Source organism: Schistocerca piceifrons, chromosome 3 (assembly GCF_021461385.2).
Source record: "Schistocerca piceifrons isolate TAMUIC-IGC-003096 chromosome 3, iqSchPice1.1, whole genome shotgun sequence".
Taxonomy (NCBI): Eukaryota; Metazoa; Arthropoda; class Insecta; order Orthoptera; family Acrididae; genus Schistocerca; species Schistocerca piceifrons.
Window position 1 is genome coordinate 680,104,487 of NC_060140.1, and position 14,003 is coordinate 680,118,489.

The following is a 14,003-nucleotide window of genomic DNA, read 5'->3' on the forward strand; positions in this document are numbered from 1 at the left end:
TGTTGCAACAAAATTCCACATGTCCTAATGGAAAATTGTCTTGTGTCACAACTAAACCCAACTCTCACTAGTCCTTTATCATGATCCTGGTAAAAATAAATGGACTGGACTACATAAGCTAGCCCTGTAACTTGTACATCATTATAAATAATTAAAATTGAATGTGTACTGGCTCTGTAATTTTCTGTTAGTCATAGACAAATATTATTAATCCATGAAAAGATTTGAGTGAGTCAAGAAAAATAATGACTATATGAACAACAATATTTCTGTGTGATGTATTAGTTACAGTTATGAATTTATGTTTTACTTATTTCTGGCAGGTTTCAAGATGTTTCCATCTTTAGTGAAGAAAATGACTAAAAAAAAGCAGTTTGATGACACTAATATTTCTCAGAGTAGTCTAGCAAGAGTACTTACACTTTTTGATCTCATTGCACTGGGTGCTGGCAGCACACTTGGCCTTGGTGCATATGTCGTGTCTGGATCTGTGTCAAGAAATGAAGCTGGTCCAGCGATAGCAATCTCATTTTTCATTGCAGCTGTAGCATCATTGTTGGCAGGTAATTAAAAAAAAATTACCATTATACTAAAAATTGATTCCATGATTTTATGAATACACAGGCAACTCATAATTAATCTATATTTCATTAAAAAGAACTTTAACAGATGTGGACTGAAACCAAATATAGATTATAAGCAATGTGGTTTCAGTTGCCTGAGACTGCAGTTGTGTGTTTGAGTTGCATTTGTGTGTGTGTGTGTGTGTGTGTCTGTGTCTGTGTCTGTGTGTGTGTGTGTGTGTGTGTGTGTGTGTGTGTGTGTGTGTGTGTGCACACTTACGTGTGTCTATTGTTGATGAAGGCCCATGGCTGAAAGCTTTAATTGTGAGAATCTTTTTGTTGTGCCTCTCTGTGACTCAGCATCTCCACTATATGGTGAGTATCAAATTTCCTCCTATCCAATTGCTACTGGTTGTTTATGAAGAACTTACAGAAGTTTACACTTCTTCTGGGACAATAGATGTAAAATCTTAATGAATTTCTCACTGTGCATAATGATCTAGAAGACTTTGAAAACTATTGAGTGTAATAAATGTTGCGTCTGAAGCATTTTTCAATGTACCTTACTCCCCTATGTGGTACAAAATTGGGAATATATCAGGAAGTATTCATTCACACATCACGCTCCAAAAATCCCATCATGAATGAGAGACTTCAGTTGTTCACAAACAGGTTCCATGGTGTAGCAACTACAGTTGCTGCTTGGCAACAGGTGGCTCATTGGTTTGACTTCTGTCTCTTACAATTAATTCTCAAATAACATTTGTGATTACTGGAAGATCTTGGGAATAACTTTTTTTATCTTCATCCCTGCACCACCCTACCCCCTTTCACAGCTTACCTTCATTGTCAAATAGATAATTCCTTGATGCCTCAGGATGAGTCCTATTAATTGTTTCCTTCTTTTCATCAAGTTTTGCCATATTTCCCAATTTGATACAATACCTCCACATTAATTGACCAATCTACAAATATAATCATTAGATTTATCCTATTCCCTTCTAGTCTGAACTATTTATAGTCCCTGTTTCACTTCTGTATAAGGCTACACTTCAGACAAATGCTTTAAGGAAAGACTTCCTAACATTTAAATTTATGCCTCTTTCTCATAAATGTTTTTCTCGCTATTTCCAGTCTACATTTCATATCCCTTATACTTCAGCCTTAATTAATAATACTGCTGCCCAAATAACAAATCTGATCCACTGCTTTTAGTATCTCTTTTCCTAATGAAATCCCTTAGCATCACACAATTTAATTTGACTTCATTCCATTGTCCTTGTTTTATTTTTATTGATGTTCATGCTATAGTCTATATTCAAGATACTATCCATTCTGTTCAACTATTCTTACAAATCTTATGCCATCTCTGACAAACAAAAATGTCATCAGCAGAGACTGAAGTTCTTATTTCTTCCTCCTGACCTTGATTCCTTCTCCAAATTTCTCCTTGGTTTCCTTCATACATTATTCAATGTATGGATTGAATAGCTTTCAAATGTATGGTATCCATATTGGATAGAAGTAACTGGGGATATTGAACATACACAGAGAAGAGCAGCACAGATGGTCACAGGTTTGTTTAATCTGTGGATGAGTGTCACAGAGATACCAAAGGAACTGAATTGCAGACTCTTCAAGCAGACATAGACTATCCTGAGAAAGTCTTTTAACAAAGTTTCTAGAACTGGCTTCAAATGACTGCTCTAAGGATGTACTACAACCACCTATGTATTGCTTACATAGGGATTGTGAGGATAAGATTAGATACCACACACACAGAGGCATTCAAACAATCATTCTTTCTATGCTCCATATGTTAATGTAAAAGGAAGAAACCCTAATAACTGGTACAATGGGTTGTACCCTCTGTCATGCACCTCTAGGGGGTTTCAGAGTATAGATGTAGCATTTAGAAACTTGTTTCTTCATCATGGGAGGGAGAGGAGGGAGGGAAAAACGGCAAAAGAAGCGAAAGTGGATGCAGGTCACTCACAACCTATGTTATGAGGCAATGTGGGGAAGGTAAGCAAAGATTGAGTAAAAGGCTTAAAATGAAGTCAAAGATAATTTATTGTAAGTAGTATGCAAGCTTTGAAGCAAAGAAGATAGTCTGATATGTGTATATGAGATGAATAATATTAAGTAAGAAGAGAAAGATAATGAAACACAAAGTAAATAATGAAAGCGGAATTGGGGGCGGATTGAAACACACACACACACACACACACACACACACACACACACACACACACACAGAGAGAGAGAGAGAGAGAGAGCATATACATGCGCACCTATATCTATATACTACACACATGTGTGGAGAGAGGAGAAAAGGGTACAAAAATAAAATAAATAAGTAAACGATCAAAGAGTAGACAAGAGCAGAGGTTAATGTAGGTTGAGTCATGGGGTGGGGGGTGGATGGAAGGATTTGTTGTAGCACAAGTTCCATCTGTGTTCCTCCACTGAATATTGGGCATCCCCCATGTGGACAATTCGTTTGTCCCCATTCATGTGCTCAACAGTTTGGAGGTTGCCATACCAATGTAGAATGGCTTGCAATGAATGCATGTCGGCTGATAAATGATATGTTGTTTTGATATTTCACTTACGGCCTTGCCTTGAATGGTATAAGTTTTATCAGGGGTGGGGCTAGAGGAGGTGGTAGTGGAGGGATGCATGGGGCAGGTTTTGCAGCACAGTCGGTAACAGTTGTAGGATCTTTTAAGTTGGGAAAGTGGTTGGAATGTTGTAGGGTCTGACGAAGATGTTGAGGACATTAAGAGAATGATGAAATACCACTTTGGGTGGCATAGGGAGGATATTGTGGAGGGATGATCTCATTTCAGGGCTTCAGCATAACTGTAGGGACATAGCACCTGCTACATACATCACACGAACCATATGCATCCTCCCATGCAACACCATTCCTTCACAATTGCACAGATATGAACTTGTCGTCCAACACATCATTTCATCCCACCACTCCTGAACTCATCCTACATTAAACTCTGTTCCTGTCTCCTCTTTGATCATTTATTCATTTATCTGAGAGCTTAAAAGTGGAAGATAGGATAATATGTGAGACACTGCTGAAACATCGCACACGAATAAGTAAGAGTGAAAAGCTAATTACAGTGTTTGTAACAGTGGTGGGAGGGGTGGATGGTGAAAAATAGACAGGTCAAAAAATGAAAGATGTTTAAAACTAAAATGGAATGAAGAAAGGAGTAGTTACTGTGGAGAAATACTGAGACAGAAGGATTTAATGTAAATTAAGGCCAGATCAGTGGTGTTCTGAGACACTGGTGTCTGGGGGAAGAATCCAGATGTTGCATGTGGTGAAAAGGCATCAAGGTCATGACTGTCATGTTGCAGAGCATGTTCTGCAACAGGGTATTGTGTGATGCTAGTATACACCCCTGTGTCTATGCCCATTCATCCTAACTGATAACTGCATGGTAGTCGTGCCAGTGTAAAATGGCAAACAGTGTTTACATAACAGCTGGTGTATGACATTTGTCATTTCACAGGTGACTCTCCCTTTGGTAGTATATGTTTTGCCAGTCACAAGGTTGATATAGGTGGTGGTATGAGGATGCATAGGGCAAGTCTTGCAGCAAGGACAGTCACAGGGGTAGGAGCCATAGGGTAGGGAGATGGGTGCAGAAGGAGAACAGGGTTGGACAAGGAAGGGTGATGAAAAACTATTCTATAAGTGTGGTGGGTTGAATCTCATACACAATGGATCTCATTTCAGGGCATGATTTTAGGAAGTCATGGCCTTGTCAAAGCAGCTATTAATACATTCAGGAACTGGATAATACTGAGTGACAAGTGATGTGCTCCAAAGTTGTTTTTTGGAGGGATCAGCAGTGCCAGGATTGGAAGTGATGGCACAGGAAACCTGCTTTTGAACTATGCTGCTGTGGTAATTATGTCCAGTGAAGGCTGAGGTGAGCAAGGTGGTGTATTGATGTAAAGACTGCATCCAAAGCAGGGACTGAAGCTTTTCTTCAAATGCCTTCCCATGAGTCCTTATGGTAAAGATGTCATCATTGTATCTAGACCAGACCAGGGACTGAAGCTTATGGATCCCAGGAAAGCCCGCTCCAAGTCACACATGAAAAGGCTGACATAGGAAGGAGCCATCCTGGTTCCCATTGCTGTACCCCTGATCTGTTTGTATGTCTGCCCTTCAAAGGTGAAGTAATTGTTGATAAGTGTAAAGTTGATTGAGTTGAGCAGGAAGGATGCCATAGGTTTGGAATCAGGTGGGTGCTGACTGAGGAAACGTTCAGCAGCAGACAGACCATGCACATGGGGGATGTTGGTACACAGGGAGATGGCATCAATGGTGACATGCAAGGTGTTTGGTGGAAGTGGGACAGCCACAGATTTCAGATGATCTAGGAAATAATTGGGATCTGTAATACAGGAGGTATTGATCAACTAAGGAAAATATAAATTCAATGGGTGCTTTGAAGCCAATGACTATAGGATGGCCAGGATGAATGGGTTTGTGGATCTTAGGAAGAAGATATTGATCAACTAAGGAAGATATATGTTCGGTGGGTGCTTTGAAGCCAACAACTATAAGATGACCAGGATGGCTGGGTTTGTAGATGTTAGGAAGAAGGTAAAAGGTAGAGGTGCATAGTTCTGGTAGGGTAAGAAGTTCTTTGAGTTTAAGTGTAAGTCCAAGTGAGAGTCCTGAGGTTTTTAGGAGGGACTGCAGGTCAGTTTGAATCACAGGGGTAGGATCATGATGGCATATGCTTTATGTAGAGGTGTCAGACAGCTGGTGTAGACCTTCACTAACATATTCCTGTCAGTCAAGTAACACAGTGGTAGATCTTTTGTCTGCTGGGAGGATGATGATGCAGTCATCAGCTTTTAGGGAATGTGGAGCCTGAAGTTCTGTGGACGACAGTTTAGGGTCATGTTTTAGGGACCTGAGGAAGGGTTGTGAAGCAGTGCTGGATGTGAAGAATTCTTGGAAGGCTTGGAAGTGTTAATTTTGAGGTAGTTGTGGTGCATCAAGTTGGGATCATGGTGAGAACTGTTCAAGGCAGGATTCAATGTCAGGTTTGCTGTTGGAAAGGTTTTGGAACTGGATTGCAGAGTGATATTTCCAGATATTTTTCTCACTTCTATATGAGATTTTCCTTTCTGCAGGTCATTTGTGTCAGTATTTTGCAACCCTTATTTGTTAAATTGATAGTTTGGTAATTTTCACACCTCTCAGCACTTGCTTTGTGTGGAAATGAAATTATTAAATTTTTCATAAAGTTTGAGGGCATTTTGTCTGCCACATGCATCTCATGCACCAAGTGGAACAGTTTTTTGTGGCTGGGTTTCCCAAGGATCTTGATAACTTTGGGGGACTGTGGTCAACTCCAGGGGCTTTGTCTCTACTTAGGTCTTTCAATTCTCTGTCAAATTCTTCTCACAATATCATCTCTCAACTTCATCTTCATCTGCTTCCTCATCTCTTTCTGTAATATTGTCCTTGAATTAGTTTCCCTTGTGAAGCCTTCTGTAAAGTGATTTGACGTTTCAGCTTTCCCTTCTCTGCTTATTACTGGCTTGGCACTGGAGCTTCCTGTATTCATATAGCTGCTTCTCTTCCCTCCAAAGATCCCTTTAGTAGGTGGCATTAATCCTCAGTTATGCTTGCTTTGACAGCCATGCATTTTTCCTCTAACCAAGCCCGCTGAGCCGTTTATAGACATCTGTATTCCCTTTTGCATGATTCATTTACCAGTTAAATTCAATATCCCATGTTATCCAAGGATTTTTACTGGGCCTTGTCATCCTGCCTATTTGATCCTCTGCTGCAGTCATCATTTCTCTCACAAACCTAACCATTCATCTTTTGTTGTATTCCTTTGCCCTGTTTCAGTGAGTCATTGCCTAATGCTCTGTTTGAAATTCTGTACAGTCTCTGGTTCTTTCAATTTGTTCAGGTCCCATCTCCTCAGTTTCCTACTTTTTGCAATATCTTCAGTTTTAATCTACTGTTCATAACAAATCAATTATGGTTTTGCAGTTTAAAATTTCATTTTGAATTCGCTGTCCTACAATTATAAAATCTATCTGAACCTTTCTTGTGTCCCCAGGGTTCTTCCACACACACAAGACTCTTTCTTGATTCTTAAATCGAGTTTTAGCAATGATTAAATTATGCTCTGTGCAGAATTCTACCAGTCTGCTTTCCCTTTCAATTCTTTCCCCACAGTCCATTTTCTTCTAATATTTTCCCTTCTCTGCCTTTTTCTACAGTTCATTCTCCCATCACAATCACATTTATTATTTAAGAAAAAGCTGCTCCATTTGCTGTGAAGAACTTTATATAATTCACTACCATTTTCTGCATTTATATTATGCCCTTTTCAAGTGGTTCTAAAAACTGCCATAAATATTATAGGTATTAGAGGATGAAAAAACTAGATTTACATATGTATGAGTACAGATGGAATATAAAAGTTGTATTATTCTGTAGATAATCACATCCAAATGATAAAAATACAAGTCAGGTGGATTTAAAATGTTACATACCCAATGATATTATGAGGCATAGAATGTCTTAAGACTGTTTAATTTATTGCATAATACATATTCTTGAAAACTGGCAAAATATAAATCCTGGAATTGGTTGTGGACTACATAAAGTCCTATACAGCAACTGGAACAGTTTCTTATTAATTAAACAATCAGTTGTGGAATCATCATATGGAGAAATCAATAATTTAATTGCTGTTTCCCTTGGCTAGGTGAACAATTTCTTTCATATAATGATGTATTGTTTAAATTTCTTTGTATATAGAGAACATAGACTTGTTTTGCTGTTGTGGTTGCTGGATTTTTATCTATTTTTGCTGCAATAAATTATCCACTGTGCTGTTCTGTTCCTATTTTATTCATTATTAGACATAGTCCTGCATTAATCCTATTTGATTTTGTGTTTATAACCCAAAACTTACCTGACCAAAACTCATGGTCTTTCCATCACTGCACTTCACTAATTCCCACCGTATCTAACTTCAACTTATCTATTTTAATATTTAAATTCACTAACCTACTTACATTCCATACTATGACCTGTAGAATGCCAATGTTGAATGACAACCACATTCTGAGATTTTAATGACGAACAGCTTTACCCACAGAATATATTACACAAGATGATCATTAAACCATACAATAGTGCTGTCCAGAAAAAATTTCATTTGTAATTTTCCTTTGCTTTCATCCGTTGACTGTACCAAAATAATGGTTAATGCTACAAGGCCAGGTCACTCAATCATCCAGACTGTTTCCCCTGCAGCTAAAGAATTTTGAACCTAATGGAAAAGCTGCTGCCCCCCTTCAGGAATCACAGGTTTTTCTGTCATCTCCATATACATCTCTCCATTGCAGTTGCATGTACATCACATCTATCTACATTGTTTAAGAACACAAGTCACCCAACCTTAACCCTGCAGTGCTCGTGCTCTAAAAAGAAATGTAAGTGGTCGCATGGATTACATATATATGCCATTCTCTTAACTAAAAACTGAGGCCACTGAAATTTCAAATATTTTTATTGAATGTTTTAATGTGTTACCCATAGTAATGTTCATTAAAACCTATCAACAAAGCGTATACATATGACCTCATATTTGAAAAAACAACAAACTTTTCACAGCAAATCATAATTTTAAGGAAAATAGCATCATTGGCTTTGATTTACTTTCAAAAAACACATAATTGTTTTAAAAAAATTCCAATCATGATTTTCTGAACAAGAAATACAGATGATCTTGGAATTATTGGGGCAAACAAATTTTTTCACATGTTACACACTTTTATTGTACTTCTATTTCTTGATCTTTGCAGTCATAGCAGTGACCCACAGAACTACTCTGTGCATTCCTAAAGTTGCTGGCTGACTTTCTATGAGAGGAATGCCAAAAAAGTCCTTTATTTTGAAGGACAGACTTCTTGGCAACATTTTTTGTCTAATCTCCACTGAGACAAAGGTTTCACCCAAGACAAAGACAGGTCAATAAGAAAATCTTGACATTGGATAACAGTGTAGTTTTGGTTTGCTGCATAAATGCAAAATGCATTGAGGGCTCTAAGGTTCAGCAAATCATAAAATACAGTAAGAGGCCATGTTCTTGAATTTCTGGATACGTCATAAAGCATACACATCTTATCAACTAGATCCACACCATTCTTTGTACAGTTGCGTCATAAAGCATACACATCTTATCAACTAGATCCACACCATTCTTTGTACAGTTGTAATGAGTTATTATATCTGGTTTCTGCTTAGATCCTGTGTTGGCATCAATTTTTGCATCATCGGGCATTGTTGACATAAAAATCACTACTTTGTTAGGTTTTGGCATGTAAGAAACCAATGTGCAGGGGAGGGTGGAAGCCAAATTTTGATGAATTAATTGGATTTCCTTTGGCCACACAAAATTCCCTGGGCTGCTTGGCAACATGAAGTGAAGAGAACCAATTGTCCATTGTTATATTGATGTTTCTCCTGAACACAGGAGTATGACTCTTATTATCACATTGCTTCTTTTGTTACTCAAGTGATATGGCCCTTCTGGTTGTTTGCCAGCATGTATTTCCAAGTTGAAAGTATAGGGGTTGTGAGCATCCACAAGTGCAAATACCTTCTCTCCAAGTTTTATGGTCTTGCTGGGAATGTACTGGCTAAATGGACAGTGTCCCTTGAATTCCAAATGTTGTTCTCCCAAAGTCATTTCAGCACTCGGAACAAAGTACTATTGAAAGTTTACAAGGAACAGATCAAATATTTCATGTACTGGTGCCAGTTTGTCAATTTTTGCACTCACTTTGTGATCATTAATATCTTCAAATCGCAAAGTCCTCAAAAGAAATTTAAATCTTTGCTCAGACATAGTCAAATAAATTGCATCAATTCCAGTATGTTTTATGTGGTCAAACTTTTGGCTTGTGCTCGATCAACTTATTTTCAGCATGCCACTTGTCAAAAGAATCCCAATAAGTCCCTTTATTTCAGATGTATCTGTTTAACATCTCTCTCTCTCTCTCTAGAAAAATTATTCTTGATGTGGTCTATTTTTATGTTAGTGTATTTGGTTATAAGATAAATGATATTATCGTCCAAATAAAAGGGAAATGCAAACTTCGATAATAGTTTCCTGTTGCGCAGCTCCTTTAAGACCAGGAGGAACATATACAATGTTACAAGCTTTAGTTCATCCTATATTGAGAGGAGTAGTCTTTGACCAGATTGTGTCATCTACACAAGTATAAAAATCAACCCGTCTGCTTCTCTGGGATGGTTCATCACATGAAAAGTCAGGACTGTTATCAGTTACCTCACTTGGTACTTCTCCCTCTTGCTCAGACTCAGATTGATGGTCCTGCTCTTCCAGAATATCATTTTCATCATTAGAACTTGAGGCTGGAACATCTTTCTCATCTTCAGTCTCCTTCAGCCATGCCAGAATCTGAGCTTTTTGCCTCTGATCCACAATTTACGTAAAATTCTATGAAATTCTACTATTATTTCAAATATTTATACATTGTAAAACAATAATGAATAGATGTAATACATATTCCAACAAATAAGTGGAAAAAGTAGACTAAGGAAAAAACTGTTTTTCGAAAATACTTACATAACAGGCCCCATGGACCACAGTGGTAGACTGCCAACTTTGACGAGGTCCTGTGAGGCAACCACATGTGACCAGCTCTCGCACGACATTGAGGTGGTCCACCAACAATCCATCTTAAAGTACACAGAAGCTCGAAGCATTGTTGCTTCTGGACTTCCAAATTTATTTGAATTTCCACATGTGGATTACATATGTAATCCACGCAACCACTGCAGGATTAACAAGTTGCACAGCTAACAGGGGGATCAACAGCCATGCATGCTGTCTGGGGATGCTGGCAGTTCAGCTCTGTGTGTAATTTCATGTGTATGTCAAAGAAATAGAAATTTATTTTAAAGTGTCATTTCGTTTTGCTGATCCTGCTTTCATAACTTTTACCTGATTCTAGATTGTTCATGACATGGTTTGGTGGAGACACTGGGTACCTAGGACACTGACATTGCTAAGGCTCCAATAAGGTTGTGCAAAAGTCATCACATTCATAAGCAGAATTCCAAGCACAAGCAGTACATTCCTTCTTAGTCTGCATTGTCAGGATACCAACAGATAGAAAGCGTAGATAGAAAGCATAATTGTGTTAAGTGCACATCATACATCCAGCAATGTAATCAGGAAATACTGGCCAGGATCTGACAAAATCGGTAAAGGAATTCAATTAAGTCACCAAATATACAACTGGCCATTAGAGTGCAACATTGTAAAGAATTACAAAAAGAAAATTTTATCTTACTGTGCATGTACAGTATTGTAGGATGAATGCTCGACTAAATTTTTAGGTGATTTTGGAGTAAGTATGGTGCATAATTTAAAACACAGAGCCGTAACCTCTGTTGGCAATGATGGCTCTAAGCAGACTGGGCAATGAGTCAAACTGAGCCTGGGTGATAGATCTGGGGACAGCATTCCATGCTACTTCAGCTCTGCAGCACATTTCAACAATGATAATGGATGGCATGTGCTGGTGTGCCAGTCTTTCAGTAACCCATGACCTGATGTTTTCAATATTGGTCAGTTCTAGAGAACTTGCTGGATGAGGCAGTAGTCAAACACTCTCTGTGTTGAAGTAGGTCCAGACAACATAGGCCACATGTGGTCAGGAATTATCAAGCTGAAAGCTAATGTCTCAGAGACCTTGAAGATAGGGTGCAGAAGCATCAGGAATATAACACCTACTTTGCAAATTGTAGTGGCAGTCAAAAATAAAACACTTAAGGCATTCATGAGCCTACATTTACTTCTGGAGGAGGTCAGGTGAATACTACAAAATACTCAAAATATTAGATCACTTTATTAAAACTTGAACAATATGAAATACTTAATTTGGAAACAATCCAGATCCACAGAAATGTCATGTGTATTTGTTACTGTCGCTGAACTATATTTCACCACTTGACACAATACAGAATGATAGTCTCATCTCAATGTTCAATTGGTGATAAACTGATACAATTCCAACTTCTAACACAACTCACATTGCTGAATCTCAAGTAAGGCGATGATTGTAGACTGGGCTGAGTGGCACTATGCTATCATATAAGTAATTTTACAGCAGCAGTGTCATAAGGAATCTCTTGAGGCGTGTCTTCATTGATGTGTCTAATTTTTTGCTGCATCAGGCAGAGACTGTCCTTACTTGTGTTTCCATCATGAGGTACCAACTTTGCTGTGGGATCTGGTTCTTCAGACAACACCATACAGAATTACCAACTGTGTGAACCAGATTTGGTTGTGTTGTGTATTCAATGACTCCCCATACCATCACACTATCTTCAGCACTCTATGTGTGGCAAAAGGTATCAGTAAATATTCTGATACTATTTAGGTATTTGGCATCCATAAAAAATAAATGAAATTACCCAGCTTTCTTGAAAATTTGCAAAAAAATATGGGACAGTTTACAGACAGGCACTCCTAGCTGAAAGAAAGCAGTCACAAACAATACAGTATTGCTGAAGCCAGAAAACAGAAGCAAGATGGAACATTATCATGGGGGAGACAACAAGTATTGGAGAAAAGCACCTGAACTCACAAATTAAAAAGAAAGATGTACAAATAAGCTGTTGAAATGAATTAGCGAACTATGTGAATGGATACTTCAACAGCACTGCTAGAAATTACAGCAGTAATTTCGAGATACTGCTGTTTTACCCATTAGGGACTAGCCAGCAAACACATTGGTGCTCCTGCCAAAACCTGAGATAGAGGTTACACATCTAGTACATCAATTAAAAAATTAAAAATTCTGCAGATCTAGATGAAATTCCAGTTTGCATTCTTGAAGAATGCACAAAAAACTTAAAAGTCCCATTAACAGAAATAATTAATTTATCATTCAAATCTGGCTGCTTTCCCAAATATCTGAAACAAGCTAAAGTAGGGCTACTACCTACCTATACTCAAGGAAGGTGAGGTGAATCACAGATCAATTTCAGTACTTTCTTCCAATTCTAAAATATTAAGAACAATAATAATAACAAATTAATGAACTATCTGAATAAACATAACATCCTTCACAATGAGCAATTAGTTGCAAGCCCAAAAGGGGTACAGAGTCTGCTGTTGCACATTTTACAGAAGTTATTCTTGAAACAATGGATAAAGTTGGGAAGGTAACTAGCATCTTATTGGATCTCTTTTGACACTGTTGACCACAGAATCCTATTACATAAACTACACTCTCCAGTCACATTAATTTGACCATCTGTTAAAAGCCTGAATAACCACCTTTTGCATATCAGGCCACTGTGAGACATGCAGGAAGAGAGTCATGAGGTTCTGGAAGGTACTGACAGGAATGTGGAGCCATGGTGGCTCCAGTGTGGTCACCAGCTGCACTAGGTTTCTCAGTTGGGGTCCATGGCGAGAACAGCCAACTGAGATGGTCCCACAGATTCTTGATTGGGTTAAATTCCAGAGAGTTTGATGGCCAAGGGAGTTTGGTAAAATTATCCTGGTACTCTTCAAACCACACACGTACACTGAAAAACTGTGGACATGTTACATTATCCTGTTGGTAGATTCCATCATGCCAAGGAAAAACAAACTCCATGTAGAGTAGACATGGACCCAGGGTTAGATGCATAATTGTGTTGATCCATTGTGGATCACCCAGTGAATGCCACAAAAACATTCCACAGACCATAGCGCTCCCTCCTCTGACCTGGACCCATCCAATGATTGTTGTAGGGGGTTTGATTTTAGACATTTCATGCTGTACATTCCAATGGCCATCTGTCTGACAGAGCATAAAATGTGATTCATCTGAAAAGGCCACGTATCACCATTCAGTGGACATCCAATTGTGGTGTTGGTGTGCAAATTTCAGCTTCTTTGCCAATGGGCCTGCTGCAGAAGCCCATATGCAACAATGTTCACTGAACAGTCATTGAGGGGACTCTGTTGATAGCACCTTGGTTCACCTGGATAGTCAGTTGTGCTGCTGTCTGCACATACACATCTCTGTAGTCATCCTTCACCAGTGTCATCTGTGGCCTGTGGTGTACACAGCTGCCTTGGCATGAATTTTGGATAGTGCTGTTTGGCCATGCAAAGTACACTTTAACCATGGTGACACGCAAACAGTTTGCAGACTTAGCAGTTATGGAAATGCTTCCATCCTTGGCCCAAAAGCCAATTATCATGTCCTTTTGGACGTCATTCCATTTCTGCATTACCACAACAGCTGTACTCCCTGACAAGCTTTATATGCCCTCCACTGCTAGTGCTTCCACCTGCTGACTGTGAATGGTTACTGCACGTTGACATC

General features: G+C 38.6%; 1 protein-coding gene across 1 annotated transcript in view; it reads left to right on the plus strand.

Annotated features, from left to right (window-relative positions):
- The first annotated feature begins 331 nt into the window (after positions 1–331).
- LOC124788959 (cationic amino acid transporter 3-like) overlaps positions 332–14,003 on the plus strand; it is a 102,750-nt gene continuing 89,078 nt past the window's right edge. The window contains exon 1 of the mRNA XM_047256248.1: positions 332–563. Within this exon, the coding sequence (XP_047112204.1) occupies positions 332–563 (232 nt within the window). The remainder of the gene's footprint in view (positions 564–14,003) is intronic.